At 48.2% G+C, this 16,340-nt stretch overlaps 1 protein-coding gene across 1 annotated transcript; it reads left to right on the top strand.

Moving 5' to 3' along the window:
* Nucleotides 1–12,132: 12,132 nt before the first annotated feature.
* ZBTB14 (zinc finger and BTB domain containing 14) lies at nucleotides 12,133–16,088 on the top strand. The gene is made up of 2 exons (XM_052660377.1): nucleotides 12,133–12,141; nucleotides 14,616–16,088. Exons 1-2 carry the CDS (start codon nucleotides 12,133–12,135, stop codon nucleotides 15,960–15,962), a joined length of 1,356 nt encoding a protein of 451 aa, XP_052516337.1. The 3' UTR covers nucleotides 15,963–16,088.
* Nucleotides 16,089–16,340: the final 252 nt, after the last annotated feature.

Here is a 16,340-nt window from a genome sequence, read left to right as displayed (position 1 = left end):
ACCAGTAACTAGCTCCAAGCGCTGGTGCTAACATCTCTAGCTTTTTGTCTTTTCATCTATAAAATGAGGTGGTAGGCCACATGGAAGGACTTCTAGATTAAATCCTGTAACAAATGCTTCCCTTCTAAAATGGAAATGCACAGGGGCCATAACAATGATCAATGAGTGTGTAGGTATCACACACATGCAAAGTGAATGTATCAGTACAGGGTGTATTCAGTACTCTATTCATTATAAAACATTTGAATATTAATTTCCAAGTCTGATAAGCCCCACTTACTCCTCAGGTTTAAAATTGAGTGATCACAAAAGGAAATGGAGGATGAGATGGTTGGATGGCATCACTGACTCAATGGGCATGGGTCTGAGTAAACTCTAGGAGATAGTGAAGGACAGGGAAGGCTGGCAGAGTCGGACATGACTCAGTGAACAACAAGAAAAGGAAATAAGGCAACTAGAAAAGCTTGTGGATAAAATGGATTGCCTGCTGCCCAGCGGTTCCTTCTTTCTCTTCCACTCTCTTTGTTCATTTCTTTCTTCTCAAACTTTTCCTCCTGTTCTCACTCCAGTTTCATGGGTTCCTATACCTGGAAGCATCTGTCTCATTCTTCATGGCCCCATAATTGAATACATTGCTGTTCTGTTTTTGGGAAATTGGATTGTTCATGTATTTCTTTTTATTCTAAAGTAAAGTACGATCTATTTGTCTTCAGTGGATAACTGTAGCCAAGAATGGAGATATTTAGTAGACTGGTAAAATCTCTCATAAATCTACAAATGCATGCAGGACACATGGCTTATGGGAAAAGCATAAAATTAATCTGCTCTGGTCCATGTATCATGTGGGCTTCCCTGCCCACTCATCACTTGAGTGAAATTAGAGGCCAAAGTTTAGAAAACTAGAATATATATACATTTATTTCTTTAGAAAATAGAGTGTGTGTTCACTCAGTTGTGTCCAACTCTTTGCCACGCCTTGGACGATAGCCCACCAGGCTCTTTTGTCCATGGGATTTCCCAGGCAAGAATACTGGAGTGGGAAGTCTTTCCCTTCTCCAGGGGCTCTTCCTGACCCAGGGATCAAACCTGGGTCTCCTACATTGCAGGCAGATTCTTCACCATCTGAGCCACAAGGGAAGCCCTTAAATATAGTGTAGATTTTCCAAAAAGATCTATTTAGAAAGAAAAACAGTTTCCCTCCAAAGCTGAAGACACAGTAGGAGAAGCCAATGACATAATCTGTCAGATCACTTCCTTTTCCTATTACAGAATTGGCTCAAATATTGACTCTGAAAAGATCTATGTGTCTTGATGAATTTCTTAGGACTCCTGTTGAATTGTTCCTCTTTTAACTGGCGATTAAGACTGTGACTTTTATAAATATCATATAAGAGAAGCATGGGAAAATATATTAGCTTATTCCCTAAGCATAAAGATAGTCATGGAATATTTAGGGTCATCTGTTACATTTATTATTTTGCAATTTGAATATTGTAGCAGCTAATAGATGAACTGGCTGAAATTCATGCTCAACCTATTCATCCCAAAGGATGAATTCTTTGGTTCAAAAAATTTAGAATCAAAGTGGTATCTAGTTATGCAGACAAATCTGTGTGAGTCGTCAACTAGATTAAGAGGAGAAAATGAACTTTCTACTTATTCCACTTGACCTCATCTGCTGTCTCATTTGTAAAGCATGGAAGCTGAAGAATGGCTCATTTCTGGAAAGAACTATGAGCTGATCATGAAAGATGGATGAGCGCTGTAGAGATATTAACGTGATGGAGTGAAGAATTCCACTGAGATGTCCTTATCCATTTAGTGTCAACCCTGTCCTGCAGAGCAAATGTTCCCTTCTTAGTCATGCCAGAAGTTAAGCACTGGAGCCTGAAGAGGGAAGCCAACAGCAGACTCTGTTCCAGTAACTGTGTTAATATCTTAAAAGAATCATCTTATGTAAATCTCTCGACACTCTGAATGTCCTTGATTGGCCCCTTCCTCTTTGCTGATTTTCATGGGTGGCTGTACCTTCTGATCACCTGGAGAGCTGTTGTAACTCCAGATCACTCAGTGTATCCCCCCAACACAATTAATTAGAAACTCTGAGGGTGCGACCACAGGGGAAGTATCTTTAAAACCCCCCAGATGATGACTGTGAGTAGCCAAGACTGACAAGGACTGCTCTCAGGCATCTGCTGGACGCTGGTCCTCACCAAAGGATGTGGCTCCCTGTACCCCTCTGGAGAGTGACTGTGCTTCTGCCTAGAGCTGAGAGGTGCCCACCTTCTCTTCCCAAACCTTTCCCCCTCTCTTCTCCATAAAAGCCCATAGCTGTGACTGTCATCTAACTATCCAACCTACTACCCCTCTTTGTTGCCATCATGATCCACCCACCACTGTCACTTCCCCTTAGAAGATTTTAATTCCAGGAGTCTGAAGCCTTGCTAGAATCTGCCTAGAAGAATATGGTCATCGTTAAATTAGAGTGTTTTGCCATTTCCTCTTCAACAAACATTAAACAAATGGTGGCAAAATGTTAACAGCTGGTAGATTTGCATGCTAAGTCACTTCAGTCATGTCCAATTCTTTGCAAAACCATGGACTGTAGTCTTCCAGGCTCCTCTGTCCATGGGATTCTCCAGGCAAGAATACTGGAGTGAGTTGCCATATTCTCCTCCTGGGGATCTTCCAACCCGGGAGTCAAACCCACATCTCTTATGTCTCCTGCATTGCCGGGCAGGTTCTTTACCACTAGTGCCACCCGGGAAGCCCCCCTGTAAGTCTAGATAAAGGTAAAATAAATATCCCTGCAGAGGGAAATGGCAACCCACTCCAATATTCTTGCCTGGATGATTCCATGGACAGAGGAGCCTGGCGGCTACAGTCCATGAGGTCGCAAAGAGTTGGACATGATTGAGCAACTAACACACACAAAATAAATATAGAAATTCTTCTTACTATATTCTTTCAAAATAAGAAGCTACCCAAGAAAAGATAACTCAAACAATTTCCGTATAATTAGAAACAAAATAGCATTTATCACACTTGGATTACTAAATAACATGATTTAAAAAGGAAGTCATAAAGAAACCTAAGAAATACACAGAACTGAATGTAAATAAAACTACACAGAAAAATATACTGGAAAGAGAAAAGCAGTCCTGAGGAGGAAATGTAGACAGAGCTCTTTGAAATAAACATATCCAAAAACAAGCAACCTTATCACCAAGCCAATTTTTTTTTTCATTCTGGTTCTCCTACTGCTTGGCTCTCGATGCAGGGGCCCCCAATTCCTGGTTGAATAGAGAAAGGAGCCCCAGCAAGGCAGAAGTTACCAGGCAGTCACAGAAAGAGAGAAATCCAGGAAAGCAATGCCATAAAGCTGTTTATAAATCCTAGGTTCACTTTCGAGCTGCATGTGGAAGGATCTGATCCTGAGCTAACGATTGCCGCCCAGGTCCTATGCTGGCCAATGCATGATAACACTTGCAACAGATCCAAACAGCATCCAAATATACCAAGCAAGGGGGCTTCCCTGGTGGCTCAGATGGTAAAGGATCTGCCTACAATGTGGGTAGAGCCAGATTCTATCCCTGGGTTGGGAAGATCCCTTGGAGTATGAAATGGCAACCCACTCCTATATTCTTGCCTAGAAAATTCCATGGACAGAGGAGTCTGGCAGGCCACAGTCCAAGGGGTCTCAAAGAGTCAGACACTGACTGAACACACAGCACACAATACCCCCAAGAACCCTCTGAACGTATGTTAAAAACCGACCAGAACGTAACATAGCTGACTGTCTGCCAAAATTCAAAGAAAAAGAAATCAACATTTTTCCATAGGACTTCACATGGCCCAGAGTCTTGTAACATAGTATTTAAAATACCTAAGACACAGTTCAAAATTACTCTGTATGAAAAGACCCAGGAAATCAGAATTCACTTCTAAAAACAGTCAACAGAAAGTAACAGTGAGATGACAAAGATGTTGGAATTAAGTAACAGACTTAGAAGCATTTTTATTAAAATTCTCTAACAAACAATTAGGAACACTCTTAAATACAAAACTAGAAAGTCTCAGAAAAGAAAGAGAAGACTAAAAGAAAAAACGTAAATTTTAGACTGAAATAGACAACTGAAATGAAAAATCTCACTGAGTGGGCTAACTAGCAGATTAGAGGTGAAAAAAGGGCAAATCAATTAACTTGATAGAGCAATAGAAATTATTCAATCTGAGCAAGAGGGAAACAATTTTTTTTAAAAATGAGAAGTCTTATAATCCTAAGAGAAAAAAATTTTTTAATCCAATGTCTATATCATTAAAATCTCAGAAGAGGAGAAAGAATGTGATGCTGAAGAAAAAAAAAAAGTGAAGAAATAATGGCCGAATAGTTCTCCCAGTTAGAGAAATATATAAACCTGCAGATTCAAGAAGCTCAGTAAATCCCAAATAAGATAATCTTAATAAAATTCATCCCCAGAAATATCATAATTAAAATGCTGAAAACAAAACAAGGAAAAAATCTTGAAAGAAACCAGAGAAAAAAAATTACCTACACAGAAAATCTTGTTGTTTTGAAATAATAATATATATGCAGAAGTTATCAAAACTATAAAGTGTTCCTATAAACCCTTCACCCAGCTTCCTCTATTGTTAACCCAAGAGAACCGTGAGAGCGTTCTCTGGATGACCAGCTTCAAGAGGAGGAAGACAAAGTCTGTCTTGGTGTGAAGGTCTACCCAGGGTAGACCAGATTCCCCACCATGTTCCAGCCTACAGGGGACGGATCCTTTCATTCACCCAACTCCATCTTTTTTTTAACATTAAAAAACATTGTGTATTGGGGTATAGCTGATTAACAATGTTGTGGTAGTCTCAGGTGAACAGCGAAGGGACTCAGCCACACATATACAAGAACCCATTTTCCCCCAAACTCCCCTCCTATCCAGGCTGCCACATAACATTGAGCAGAGTTCCATGTGCTATACAGTAGGTCTTTGTTGGTTATCCATTTTGAATATAGCAGTGTATACATGACCTTCCCAAAGTCCTTAACTATCCCTTCCCCCCAGCAACCATAAGTTTGTTTTCTAAGTCTGTGAGTCTCTTTCTGTTTTGTAAGTAAGCTCATTTGTATCATTTCTTTTTAGATTCCACAGATAAGGAATGTCATATAATACTTCTCTTTCTGTCTGACTTACTGCACTCAGTATGACATTCTCTAGGTCCATCCACGTGGCTGTAAATGGCATTGCTTCATTCTTTTTAATGGCTGAGTAATATTCCATTGTATACATGTAGCACATCGTCTTTATCCATTCCTCTGTTGATGGACATTTAGGTTGCTTCTGTGTCTTGGCTACTGTAAACAGTGCTTCAGTGAACACTGGGGTGCATGTGTCTTTTTGGGCCATGATTTTCTCTGGATATATGCCCAGGAGTGGGACTGCAGGGTCCTATGGTGGCAGCCAATCCATCTTCGTGCAACAGTTTTTCCCCATGGGCAAAGCAAAGCTTATCCTTGTGCTCCTTACCTTGGAAGATGTTTGGAACTTTTTTGATCCACCCCTCCCACCTGAAAGGTTGCTGTTAGCTTAGGTTCTCTCTTTAGAGGTCAGGTATGACAGAGTTCCAAGGAGCAGTTCCTCAGGATACCCTGTTCTTCTCTTTCTCTCGAAAATGAGAATAAACCTCCCCAGAAATTCACTTCACCAAAGGAATTCCCTGGCCCAGCATAACCAAAATGGGCAACAAGAAATGTCCATAGCAAGGGCTCAATTAAATCTTGTATCTACAAAGCTGGAAAACAAGATTGAAGTATCTTGTAAGCAGACACATCTTCCAATAAGTGTATTTCTGAAGATACAGAACTATATAGCAAGGTGCCTTTCCCCTTTCTACTGAAGAAAACTTTTTTTGTCCATTACTTTTATTGCTGTTAATTAAGAGATAATACAGTGGTTCAAGTGGAAGCCTGATATAATTAGAATTCTTAGAATAATGTTTTATAACTGTAGATCCTTTAAATGTGAATCTTATCAATTAATTACTTCCATTCTATTCTATTTCTAGGTAGTATAATTAAGGTGTTTTTGTTCTTAACAAGACCCTGAAATTATCCAGAAACATAGCAATAATAATTTTTGATCTTTCTTCTAAAATGAGTTTGAGCTTTTTCTCTTTTGGTTTCATTGCTATCATTTAAGTGTTTATACAGTAACTCCAGTGAAAACCTCATGGGAACATAATTCTTAGGATAATGTTCTGTAAATGTGTATTCTGTAAATGTGAATCTCATTAGTAATTAGCTTTCTTTTTATTTGCTTTCCAGATAGCGTATAGTATTTCTATTGTTGCTATCTATTAATAACAAGTTTCTTATCTTGATCCACAAACAGAGCAGTGTTTTGTGTCTCTGCTAATTCAGCATTTTCACTCATTTCATTTCAATGCTGTTGTTAAGTCCTCATATAGTCATTCAAGCGGAAGTTTGATCAGAGTCTTTTCTTAGGATAGTGTGATGAATGTATTTCATTCGAAAGTAAAATTTCATGAGTGAATTATTAACTTTTATTTCTAGATAAAGAAAGATAGGATTTCAGTTGCTGGTGTCAAAAGATCATTTCCCATAACCTGAACTATGAGAAAAGTTTTACATGAGCAGTCACACCACTGGAGGTATTTGAAATTCAAAGTCTATATCTGCTTTCCATAGCCTGCATTTACCCTAGTTGTAAGATTAATATATTTACCCAAGTAAATGTTAGTTTACCCTCTGATGGCGCTCACTGTGCATAGTGAAATCCACAGCCCTCACTATGGACTGCAAAGCCCCAGATGTGCTGAGCTCCGCTGTTCCACTGACCTGTCTCACGCCCACTGAGCTTTGGTCACTCTGTCCTCCCCTAGAGCCTCAACCCACCAAGTCTCTTCCATCTTTTCCTTCATGCTATTCCCAGTCTGCCTGAAATGCTAGCCCCCAACCCCAAAGAAGCCTGTCTCCCCTCATTCTTGTGGTCTCAAATATCCATCTTAGAAGACGCTTTCACTGAGTTCGCAACCACAATGCGTTCCTCTGTTTCATGACATTCTGAGCTTTGTACCTTTTTATTAGTAGCATTATCAGAATGTGCAGTTGTAAAATTACTTATGTGATCATATTTGAATGTGTTTCCCTACCTCCGCATCATCTGGGATTAGGTCTGCCTCCTGTTCATGTACCATGTCCAGTGTTTTCAGAGCATCAAGGGGAGAGTGCTCCTGGCACTTGGTGGGACACTTTTCCTTGCACAGGTGTTTTATGTTTGACTGCAATGACAAAGCATAAAACACAGCCTTCTGGCGCCTAACGAAGCAAGCGTTTCTTTCTCACTCACGAGTTTGTGGATGAGCTGTCGCCTGCCTGGGCTTGGTAGGCCTTGGGTTTCAAGTCAGCTTCCTTCTCTGAGACCTGCTTGTCATTTGAAGGCCCAGGTAGAAGAGACAGTGGCAACCTAGGCCCAGTCCTCACGGAAGACCGCACAAACCCAGGCGGAAGAGGGGAACACAAGCCGCTTCTCAAAGCCTCTGTTCAGAGCACATGTGCCCACTTTCCTGCACATCTTCCACTGATCAGAGGGCCCAAGGTCAGTGTGATAGAGACATCAACTCCATGCAAATGATCTAATATCACCCATGTCCCTCAGGGGCCATTCCAAAGCCACTCTAGGCCCTGGCGCCCTAGACTCCTGCCTTACAATTAATTTTTTTTAGATTTTTATTTATTTATTTATTTTCAGGTATACTGGGTCTTCGTTGTGGTATACAGGCTTCTCACTGTGGTGGCATCTCTTGTTGCAGAGCCCAGGATCCAGAATGCAGGCTTTGTATGGGTTCAGAATGTATGGGTTCAGTAGTTCCAGCTCCCGGGCTCTAGACACAGGCTCAGTAGTTGTGGCATAGGGCTTAGTTGCCTTCCCAGACCAGAGATCAAACCCATGTCCCCTGCATTGGCAGGCAGACTCTTAACTAGACTACCAGGGAGGTCCCGGCCTTACAAGCAGGTTCCAATTAGGAGGCAGCCAGGAGCACCCTAGGGGGAGGAACAGTGTGTTCCCAGCATAGTTGTTGGCTTGAGAGTCCCACAGAGTGACAGCATTCGGAGCAGGAGAGGCAGAAGACTTCCTTCAGGGGCCTCAGATCTGTGAGTTTCAGAAAGCTCCTGAGTCCACATCAACCCACAGTGTGTCCTTGTAACTCCCCACAGTACTGCGTGAGTCGTCACTTACCTATCAGCCCTTATTTATGGAGGGCCTAAGGGATGCTGGGTGGCGCCAGGGTAAGGCTGCTGTGTGCCGGGTCTGGGTCAGGCCCTTCTTTTGTAGCTTCCCCTCCTCCCTCCTCCAGCCCACGGAATTTCCTCTTCTGTTTACACTCACCCCATGATTCCCATGGAGCAAGGGACAGAGCCCAGGCGATGAGCGCAACAAAACAAATGAAAAAGCGGAATAATTCATGCAAAATCAAGATGTCAAGGACCTGTCACTTGAGAACTGCATTCTGCTGCTCAAGAACTCTTCTGAGCCATTTTAATTGGATCAGATTAGTCAAATCCTGAAAGACTTTACCTAGCCATATGCCAAGAGACAGTCTTTACATAGTAGATAGGTAATCGATATATGCAGAATGAGTGTATAAAGCTATGCAATTAAGTGGTATGGAGGGAGTGTTTGCATCGAACGATGAACCATAACTAAGAGAGCTATGCCCACACACTGCTTAGTGAAATGACAGCTTTATCACTTGATAACATAATCTTATGATATACTGCTAATATTATCCCCCTATAAAAACACAGACAAGATTGAAATATAACCTTAAAAGCTATGGGAAATCCCATGGACAGAGAAGCCTGGTGGGCTACAGTCTGGGGTTGCAAAGGACACCACTTGGCGACTAAACAAACATAAGAATAATCAGGCCCAGCGTGGCATCAGAGGGGACGTGGGCCACCTAGGGATCAAGTGTGGGCCTGACCCCTGGTGGTTCTGGTTCTGTTCTTGCCACTGAAACCCACTATCCAGACAGACTTGGCAGGTCACTTAATACCATCGCGCTAGTATTTGAGCTAATCACTTAATTGAGCATTACTCCATTTAATTCTCACAATTTCCTGCTCTTATCAGAGAACAAGAAGTGAGGTTTAGGGAAGCTAAATCATATACCCAATATTTGAGGTGTGTATGTCTGACTTTAGAACTGGTCTGTTCTACCTCGTTTCATTCAGTAGACCCTCAGGCTTTTGTGAACATCAAAAAAGATGTGTATAAAAAGCACTTTTGGAAACGTTGAAACCGACATCAGTTAGTACTACAAATCACCTTGGGACGAACAGAATTTCTTTGGAATTTAACACAATCATAATATAATTTCTTCACGGTGTATTATGGACCCGTTACAAGCGTTAATTTTTGTAATTATCGCACAAGCCCACAAGGATGGTCCTGCTCTAATTTTTAGATGTGAATTACGAATGTTTTGGCAAAACGCTGTTAAAACAGGTATGATAAAGCTGCACAAGCGACGCGAGGGAGCCGCGGCGGCGTCCAGCTTCCTGTGCGTAGATGAGCAGAAAACGGTGGAGCGGGAGGGACTCCCCCGGGACCGTCACTGAATGGGAGCGATGATGCTCCCACAGCACAGGAGTCTTTACTCTGCTCAACAGGGATGTAGGAACGGCGCTGAGTTATCAGAGTTCTCCGAGCGAGCTGAAAAAGAAGCCGAACCTAGGGGCTCCACCGCCAGGGATGGGCTATTCGGGCTCCAGCCCCGAGACTTTTCCTTGCGAGTTTCCAGGGAGATGCGGCAGCGTGGGCGCGTCCCTGACTGGCTCCCGAGCTTTGGGGCTGTGGGTGTGGGTGTGAGTGTGGGTGTGTGTATGATCCCTTTCCTCTCTGGGATTGGGATCGCCCCTTACAGTCCAAATGAAAAGATGTCACCTTTGCATCTCTTCTACAAACGCTTACTGAGCTCCTATAACTCGCCCATAGACAAAATGCGGCGGCGATGCCCGCTAAGACCCAACGCCCGCGAGCGCGCGTCTCGCTGTCTCCGGCGAGCGCGGAAGGCAGGGTGCCCGGAACGCCCGTCCGGAACTCGCGGGCGAGCCCCGCAGCCGCGGCGCCCGGCCTGCGCGCGCCCGAGGGCGGCACTGCCCACGCACATGCACACGCACGGGAGCGCCGGGCTCCCGCGTCCCCGGTGCCGCGCCGGCGCCGGCGCCGGCGCAGGGCGCGGGCGGGAGCTCGGGAGTCCGAGCGGGAGGCGGGAGAGGCAGGCGGGGCGGGTGCCCGCGAGCGGCGCTCGTGCATTCGCTCCTCCGCTCCTAAGCCCCGCCCCGGTCCCGCCCACCCCCTTCTCCCGCGCGCGGGCTCCGCGCGCCCCAACCCGCGCGCGTGCGCGCGCGTGCGCAGGCCAGAGCCCTCCGGGGGCGGCCCCGTAGACTCCAACGAAAGCGTCGCAAGGTCCCGGATTAACCCTTTCCCCGCTCGCCCATTTAGAGGCCCGGTCGTGTTCCGTGCCTGCGCAAGCCGGCGGCGCGCCTTCCCCCTGGCCCGCACCGCGCATGCACGGGAAGGGGGGGTGCCGGTGGGGGTGTTCGCGGCCGGCTAGACATTCTGTGCTCGTGCAGGAGGAGGGCTGCTACCATCAGGGACGTGCACGATTTCCCCCCCACCCCGCCCCCTCCCCAAACTCCAAAAAAAAAAAAAAAATCCAAAACACACTGCCACCCACCGTGCCCCCGCGCCCCGCGTCCATCCCGTCCCCGGCCTGCGTGCAGCGAGCGCGGGGAGCCCACGGCGAGTGTCTGTGGCTGTGCCAGGCTGCAGGTAAGCGCGGGCCGGGGGTGCGGAAGGGGCCCGGGCCGGCCGCGAGGCGGGCGCGGGGGCGGCGGGCGCGGCGGGGCTGCCCGGAAGAAGCGCGTTCTCGCTGCGCTCGGGGGCACCCGTCAGCTCCAGGAGGTGCGGGCGGCCCCGGCGGCGCGGCGCGAGCGGGGCCGGGCGTGGGGCCGGGGCGCTCCGGGGGCCGCGCAGGCCGGCGAGCGGGCTCGGGCAGCGGCCAGGCGGCGACAGTGGCTGCCCCGCGCGCGCGCTCGCCGAGCCTCGGCGGCGGAGTTTATGGCCGCCCCCGCTCGCACCGCCGCAGTGCACCGCGGTGGGGGTGGGGACGGCCCGGAGCCCGGCGCCGAGCGCGGCCCGCCGGGCGCCGCCCCTCGGCGCCGCGGGCCCCGCCGCGCCGCCCCCCAGCAGCCCGCGGAGGAGGGGGCCGGGACCCCCGCGCTCGCACTCCCGGGAGCGCCTGCGGAGCTCGGGAAGCCGGCCGCGCGCCGCCCCCGCCCCCGGCCGCGGGAGGGCGGGGGAGGGCCCGGCGCGAGCCGGCCGGGGAGTGCGCGGGGCGCGAGCTCCGGGCTCGCGGGCGGAGCGGGGCGCGGCGCGGCGCGGCGCGGGGCTGCGGAGCCCGGCCGCACGCCCGTTCCCGATCCCCGCCGCCAGGGCCGCCGTGGGTCCTCCCTCTCGCGCTCGGAGCAGCGGCCCTAGCCCGCGCCGAAGAGCCCGATTCTAAAAGAGAAAACGGCTGGTGCTCCGCCCGGCTTACCGGGCGGGAGCTTTTGTTCGGGAAGGAATGCCAGCCGCTGGATCCCGTCCCCCACCTCCCGGGCTGAGCGGGATGGTAGCGAGGCTCGGAGAGGTTCCGGAGGTGGCCCGGGTCATGCACTCAGTTCCTTGCTCCCTTCCCGTCCAGAAGCGGCGAGCTCTTGACCGGGAAGTGGTGCCGCCGCCATTGTCGCGGCGGCCCCGGGGTCGGGGAGGCGGCCGGCTGGTCGCCGCGGCTTCTGTAGCTTCGGCTTAGCGGGGGCCCCCGCGCCGGCGCTTTGGAGAAGCGACATGCAGGGGCAGCTTCGTCCAGGAGGTGTGGTTGGAGTGGCATCTTGACCTCCACCTGTAGGGATACTGGCAACTGGGATCTTCCCGTTTGACTCACCTGAACTTAGCAATGGGAACATCTCAACAGAGGGGGGAAAATGGAGATATGGAGAGAGGGAGTGGGACCAAATAACACATAGGCTTAAAAAAAAAATCTAAGTATGTTGACATGGGTACCGTACGCCTCTCCTGTGCCTGGTCCATGCACCTTTATCACAAGCTCCAGAGAGAGCGACTGTAGGAAGTAACCAGGTAGGAAGGCTGCCTTCCCTTGGGGGTGGCCTCAGGCTGGGGTGCACCCTTAGAAATTATTCTGCCCAGTCCTCGCACTTGGCAAGTAAGAAAACAGCCTGCCACTTTAGACACCTTAATGATGTTTTTGCTTTTCTGTAGAGGGTTTTCAGGACTCTGGTTCTGCCACGCTCAAGTTTGTGTGGTTACCGTTCAATAGAGAAGGCTTGATGTTTTTCAGGATGTTTGTCTGCAAAATGGAGTTTAAACTGGAAAAAATCTAGAATCCTTTGAGCTTCCCTGTAGGGATAGAGGCAAACACACCTGGAGTTCTCTAATGCAAGCTTCAAGACCAGAGTGATTTAAGTAACTATATACTACATCATCCGAGAAGGCAATGGCACCCCACTCCAGGACTCTTGCCTGGAAAATCCCATGGACGGAGGAGCCTGGAAGGCTACAGTCTATGGGGTCACTGAGGGTTGGACACGACTGAGGGACTTGACTTTCACTTTTCACTGTCATGCATTGGAGAAGGAAATGGCAGCCCACTCCCGTGTTCTTGCCTGGAGAATTCTAGGGACGGGGGAGCCTGGTGGGCTGCTGTCTGTGGGGTCGCACAGAGTTGGACACGACTGAAGCGACTTAGCAGCAACGGCAGCAGACTACATCATACAGAAGAGTGGACAGAAGTAAACGGCTACTATTCCCTCTCCCCCACTGTTAACTGTTGAGTATATGTACTTTTCTTAACTTTGTCTATATTTATCGATGTAAAAAATAAATAATCTATGTTTATATAAGCCAAGCAGAAAAAAATGTGGAAGGCTGTGTATCCAGCAGGAAATGGTAGGGGAATGAGGTATTTACCAGCTTTTACTCTGTCTGTGCAGCAATCAACATCCTTGCAAATACAGACAGAGGCTTTGTGAGGGGAAATCCCTTAGTGGTTCCCCAGCCCATCCTTCCCATTCCCGTCGCACACCCCCTCCAGGCTGCCAGTGCTCCAGCCCTTACCTTTTCTCCTTCGTATCTGTTCAGAGCTGAACCCGACGCTGCCAGCCACCCTCCTCTTTGTTCCCAACCTGAAAATGGGTACAGGTGCCAGTGACAGGACAAAAAAGGAAAGTTTCTTTTTAAAAATCAATTTTTGAAAACATTCTTGTTTGCAAGTGGGGATAAGGAAAGAGCCAACTTTACTCTTGTATGTCCTTTTCTCTTGTAGGACTGGCGTGCCCCTGATCAGAGTTATTCTGATCCGAAGATTTTGGTGTTTAAAGCATTAAGATAATAGCCTGAGTTGTTCATGGTAACTATGACTTTGCATATTAAGTCTTTAGAATCTTATTGGTGTCAGCTTTAAAATGTCTCTCAGTTATGTATTAGCATTCTTTAGGGGACTAGGTACTTTCCTCATACTTAATGCTTGGTCGAATAAAAGGACAGCAAGGTTTTTGAAAAGAAACACCTAGGACACATTAATTTTAAAAAGATCACTTCTTTAACACGTGGCAGATGTCTTCCGTGCCAGTTCTACATTTCTTTTTCTCATAAAACCCCCGCCTCACTTGTCAAGTGCATCCAGTTCTGATGACACTTTGATCCACATGACAGATAGACTGGCATCCAGTGGGGAATGAAGCTGCTTGTCACTGCCTTCCCAAATGTCATCTGATTCTCTCAGGGTCCTATTAAACCTTGCCCCTTGTTCAGAAGTGGCCCAACACTGGTGTGAAAAAACTAGAGGACAACACTGAATGGAGTGTTCTGGAAATGATTTCCCTCCCCGGGTCTGCAGGAGTGATCTGTCTCTTCCGTTAAGGAAGCAGGACCTTGAGAGCTGCTAGTTATTTTACTGAATCTTCCTCGGCATGAAATTAGACACAGCAGACGGCTCTGGCGGATGCTTGCCAGAGACGGTTTTCTTAAACCTTGAAGCTGAGTTGTCATTATTACCTCTAGTTATCAGGAAGCACTGGTTTTGGAGCTAGAGTGCCTGGATTTGCTAGAGCTAGAGCCCTGAGGGTCCACTAAATAGCTAGAATATTGGGCAGGTTCCTCAGTTCATTGGTCAAGTAGGGTAATAACAATGCCTATCTCTCAAGGTCACTTGATCACTGCCTTTGTGAAGACATGAAAAGTGTGTAGCACCATGCCAGGCACGTATTGCGTGCTCAGTAGGAGTTGTTATGAGTAAGCATACGCTGACTACAGTGAAGATAAGTAGAAGGAACTGTGGAAATCCCTAAATTTGGATCTGTCTTTTCTCCTCCTATTCTTGAACCCCTCCTGACAGTGACTTTCTGAAATTGTTAGGGACCGGAAAGTGGTCAGAAAATGAAATCTCCCTGAAATTTTTATATGGAAAAGTACTGTCCATAATGACCAAAATTCTTTTTCTTTATAAACATTTTCTTGTAGGAGTTTTTCATCAGTATGTCTGAAACCATTAAATATAATGACGATGACCATAAAACTCTGTTTCTGAAAACACTCAATGAGCAACGCTTGGAAGGAGAATTTTGCGACATCGCGATTGTGGTCGAGGATGTGAAGTTCAGAGCGCACAGGTGTGTTCTCGCTGCCTGCAGCACCTACTTTAAAAAGCTTTTCAAGAAACTTGAGGTAGATAGTTCCTCAGTAATAGAAATAGATTTCCTCCGTTCCGATATATTTGAAGAGGTCCTGAATTACATGTACACGGCAAAGATCTCCGTGAAAAAAGAAGATGTTAACTTAATGATGTCATCCGGTCAGATTCTCGGCATCCGGTTCCTGGATAAACTCTGCTCTCAGAAGCGGGACGTGTCCAGCCCGGACGAAAACAACGGTCAGTCGAAAAGCAAGTACTGCCTGAAGATCAACCGCCCCATTGGGGATGCTGCCGACCCTCAGGATGACGACGTGGAGGAAATCGGAGACCAGGACGACAGCCCCTCGGATGACACGGTAGAAGGCACCCCCCCGAGTCAGGAGGACGGCAAATCGCCCACGACGACGCTCAGGGTGCAGGAGGCCATCCTGAAAGAGCTGGGCAGCGAGGAGGTACGGAAGGTCAACTGCTACGGCCAGGAGGTAGAGTCCATGGAGACCCCCGAGTCCAAGGACCTGGGGTCCCAGACCCCTCAGGCCTTAACATTTAACGACGGGATGAGTGAAGTGAAGGATGAGCAGACCCCAGGCTGGACCACGGCGGCCAGCGACATGAAGTTCGAGTACCTGCTGTACGGGCACCACCGGGAGCAGATCGCCTGCCAGGCGTGCGGGAAGACGTTTTCCGACGAGGGTCGGCTGAGGAAGCACGAGAAGCTGCACACGGCCGACCGGCCCTTCGTGTGCGAGATGTGCACCAAGGGCTTCACCACGCAGGCCCATCTGAAGGAGCACCTGAAGATCCACACGGGCTATAAGCCCTACAGCTGCGAGGTGTGCGGCAAGTCGTTCATCCGCGCCCCGGACTTGAAGAAGCACGAGCGGGTGCACAGCAACGAGCGGCCCTTCGCCTGCCATATGTGTGACAAGGCCTTCAAGCACAAGTCCCACCTCAAGGACCACGAGCGCCGTCACCGCGGCGAGAAGCCCTTTGTGTGCGGCTCCTGCACCAAGGCCTTCGCCAAGGCGTCCGACCTGAAGCGGCACGAGAACAACATGCACAGCGAGCGCAAGCAAGTCACCCCCAGCGCCATGCAGAGCGAGACCGAACAGCTGCAGGCGGCGGCCATGGCTGCGGAGGCCGAGCAGCAGCTGGAGACCATCGCCTGCAGCTAGAGGTGGGGGACCGGGATGCGCATGCGCGCGGCAGGGATGCTCAGCATCCTTTATCCGCATCCGGCATCCCGACCCATGAACGCCAGCCGCCACATTTCGGTGGAAACTTACGGAGAACTTGTACTCGCTGGACATAAGGCAGTGCTTGGTTGGGTGTTTCGAAAACTTTGCAAGGAAATAACCGTTCCTTGGTTCTGACCAAACTGTTCCACTGTCCCGTCTGGTGTCTTGTATTAATGTTGCCAGTAAGCACCCACCCCCCGCCCCCCGCCACCTTTTTCTTTTTTTATGATTTCTGATTTTAATTTGAGAACTCCTGGGCCCAGTTCAGAAGTGAGAGACTTCTGTCCCTTTTTAAAAGTCCCCCTCTCCACCTGC

Source organism: Budorcas taxicolor, chromosome 22 (genome assembly GCF_023091745.1).
Source record: "Budorcas taxicolor isolate Tak-1 chromosome 22, Takin1.1, whole genome shotgun sequence".
NCBI lineage: Eukaryota > Metazoa > Chordata > Mammalia > Artiodactyla > Bovidae > Budorcas > Budorcas taxicolor.
Note: the sequence above shows the minus strand (reverse complement) of the source record. Positions and strands in the feature narration are given on the sequence as shown.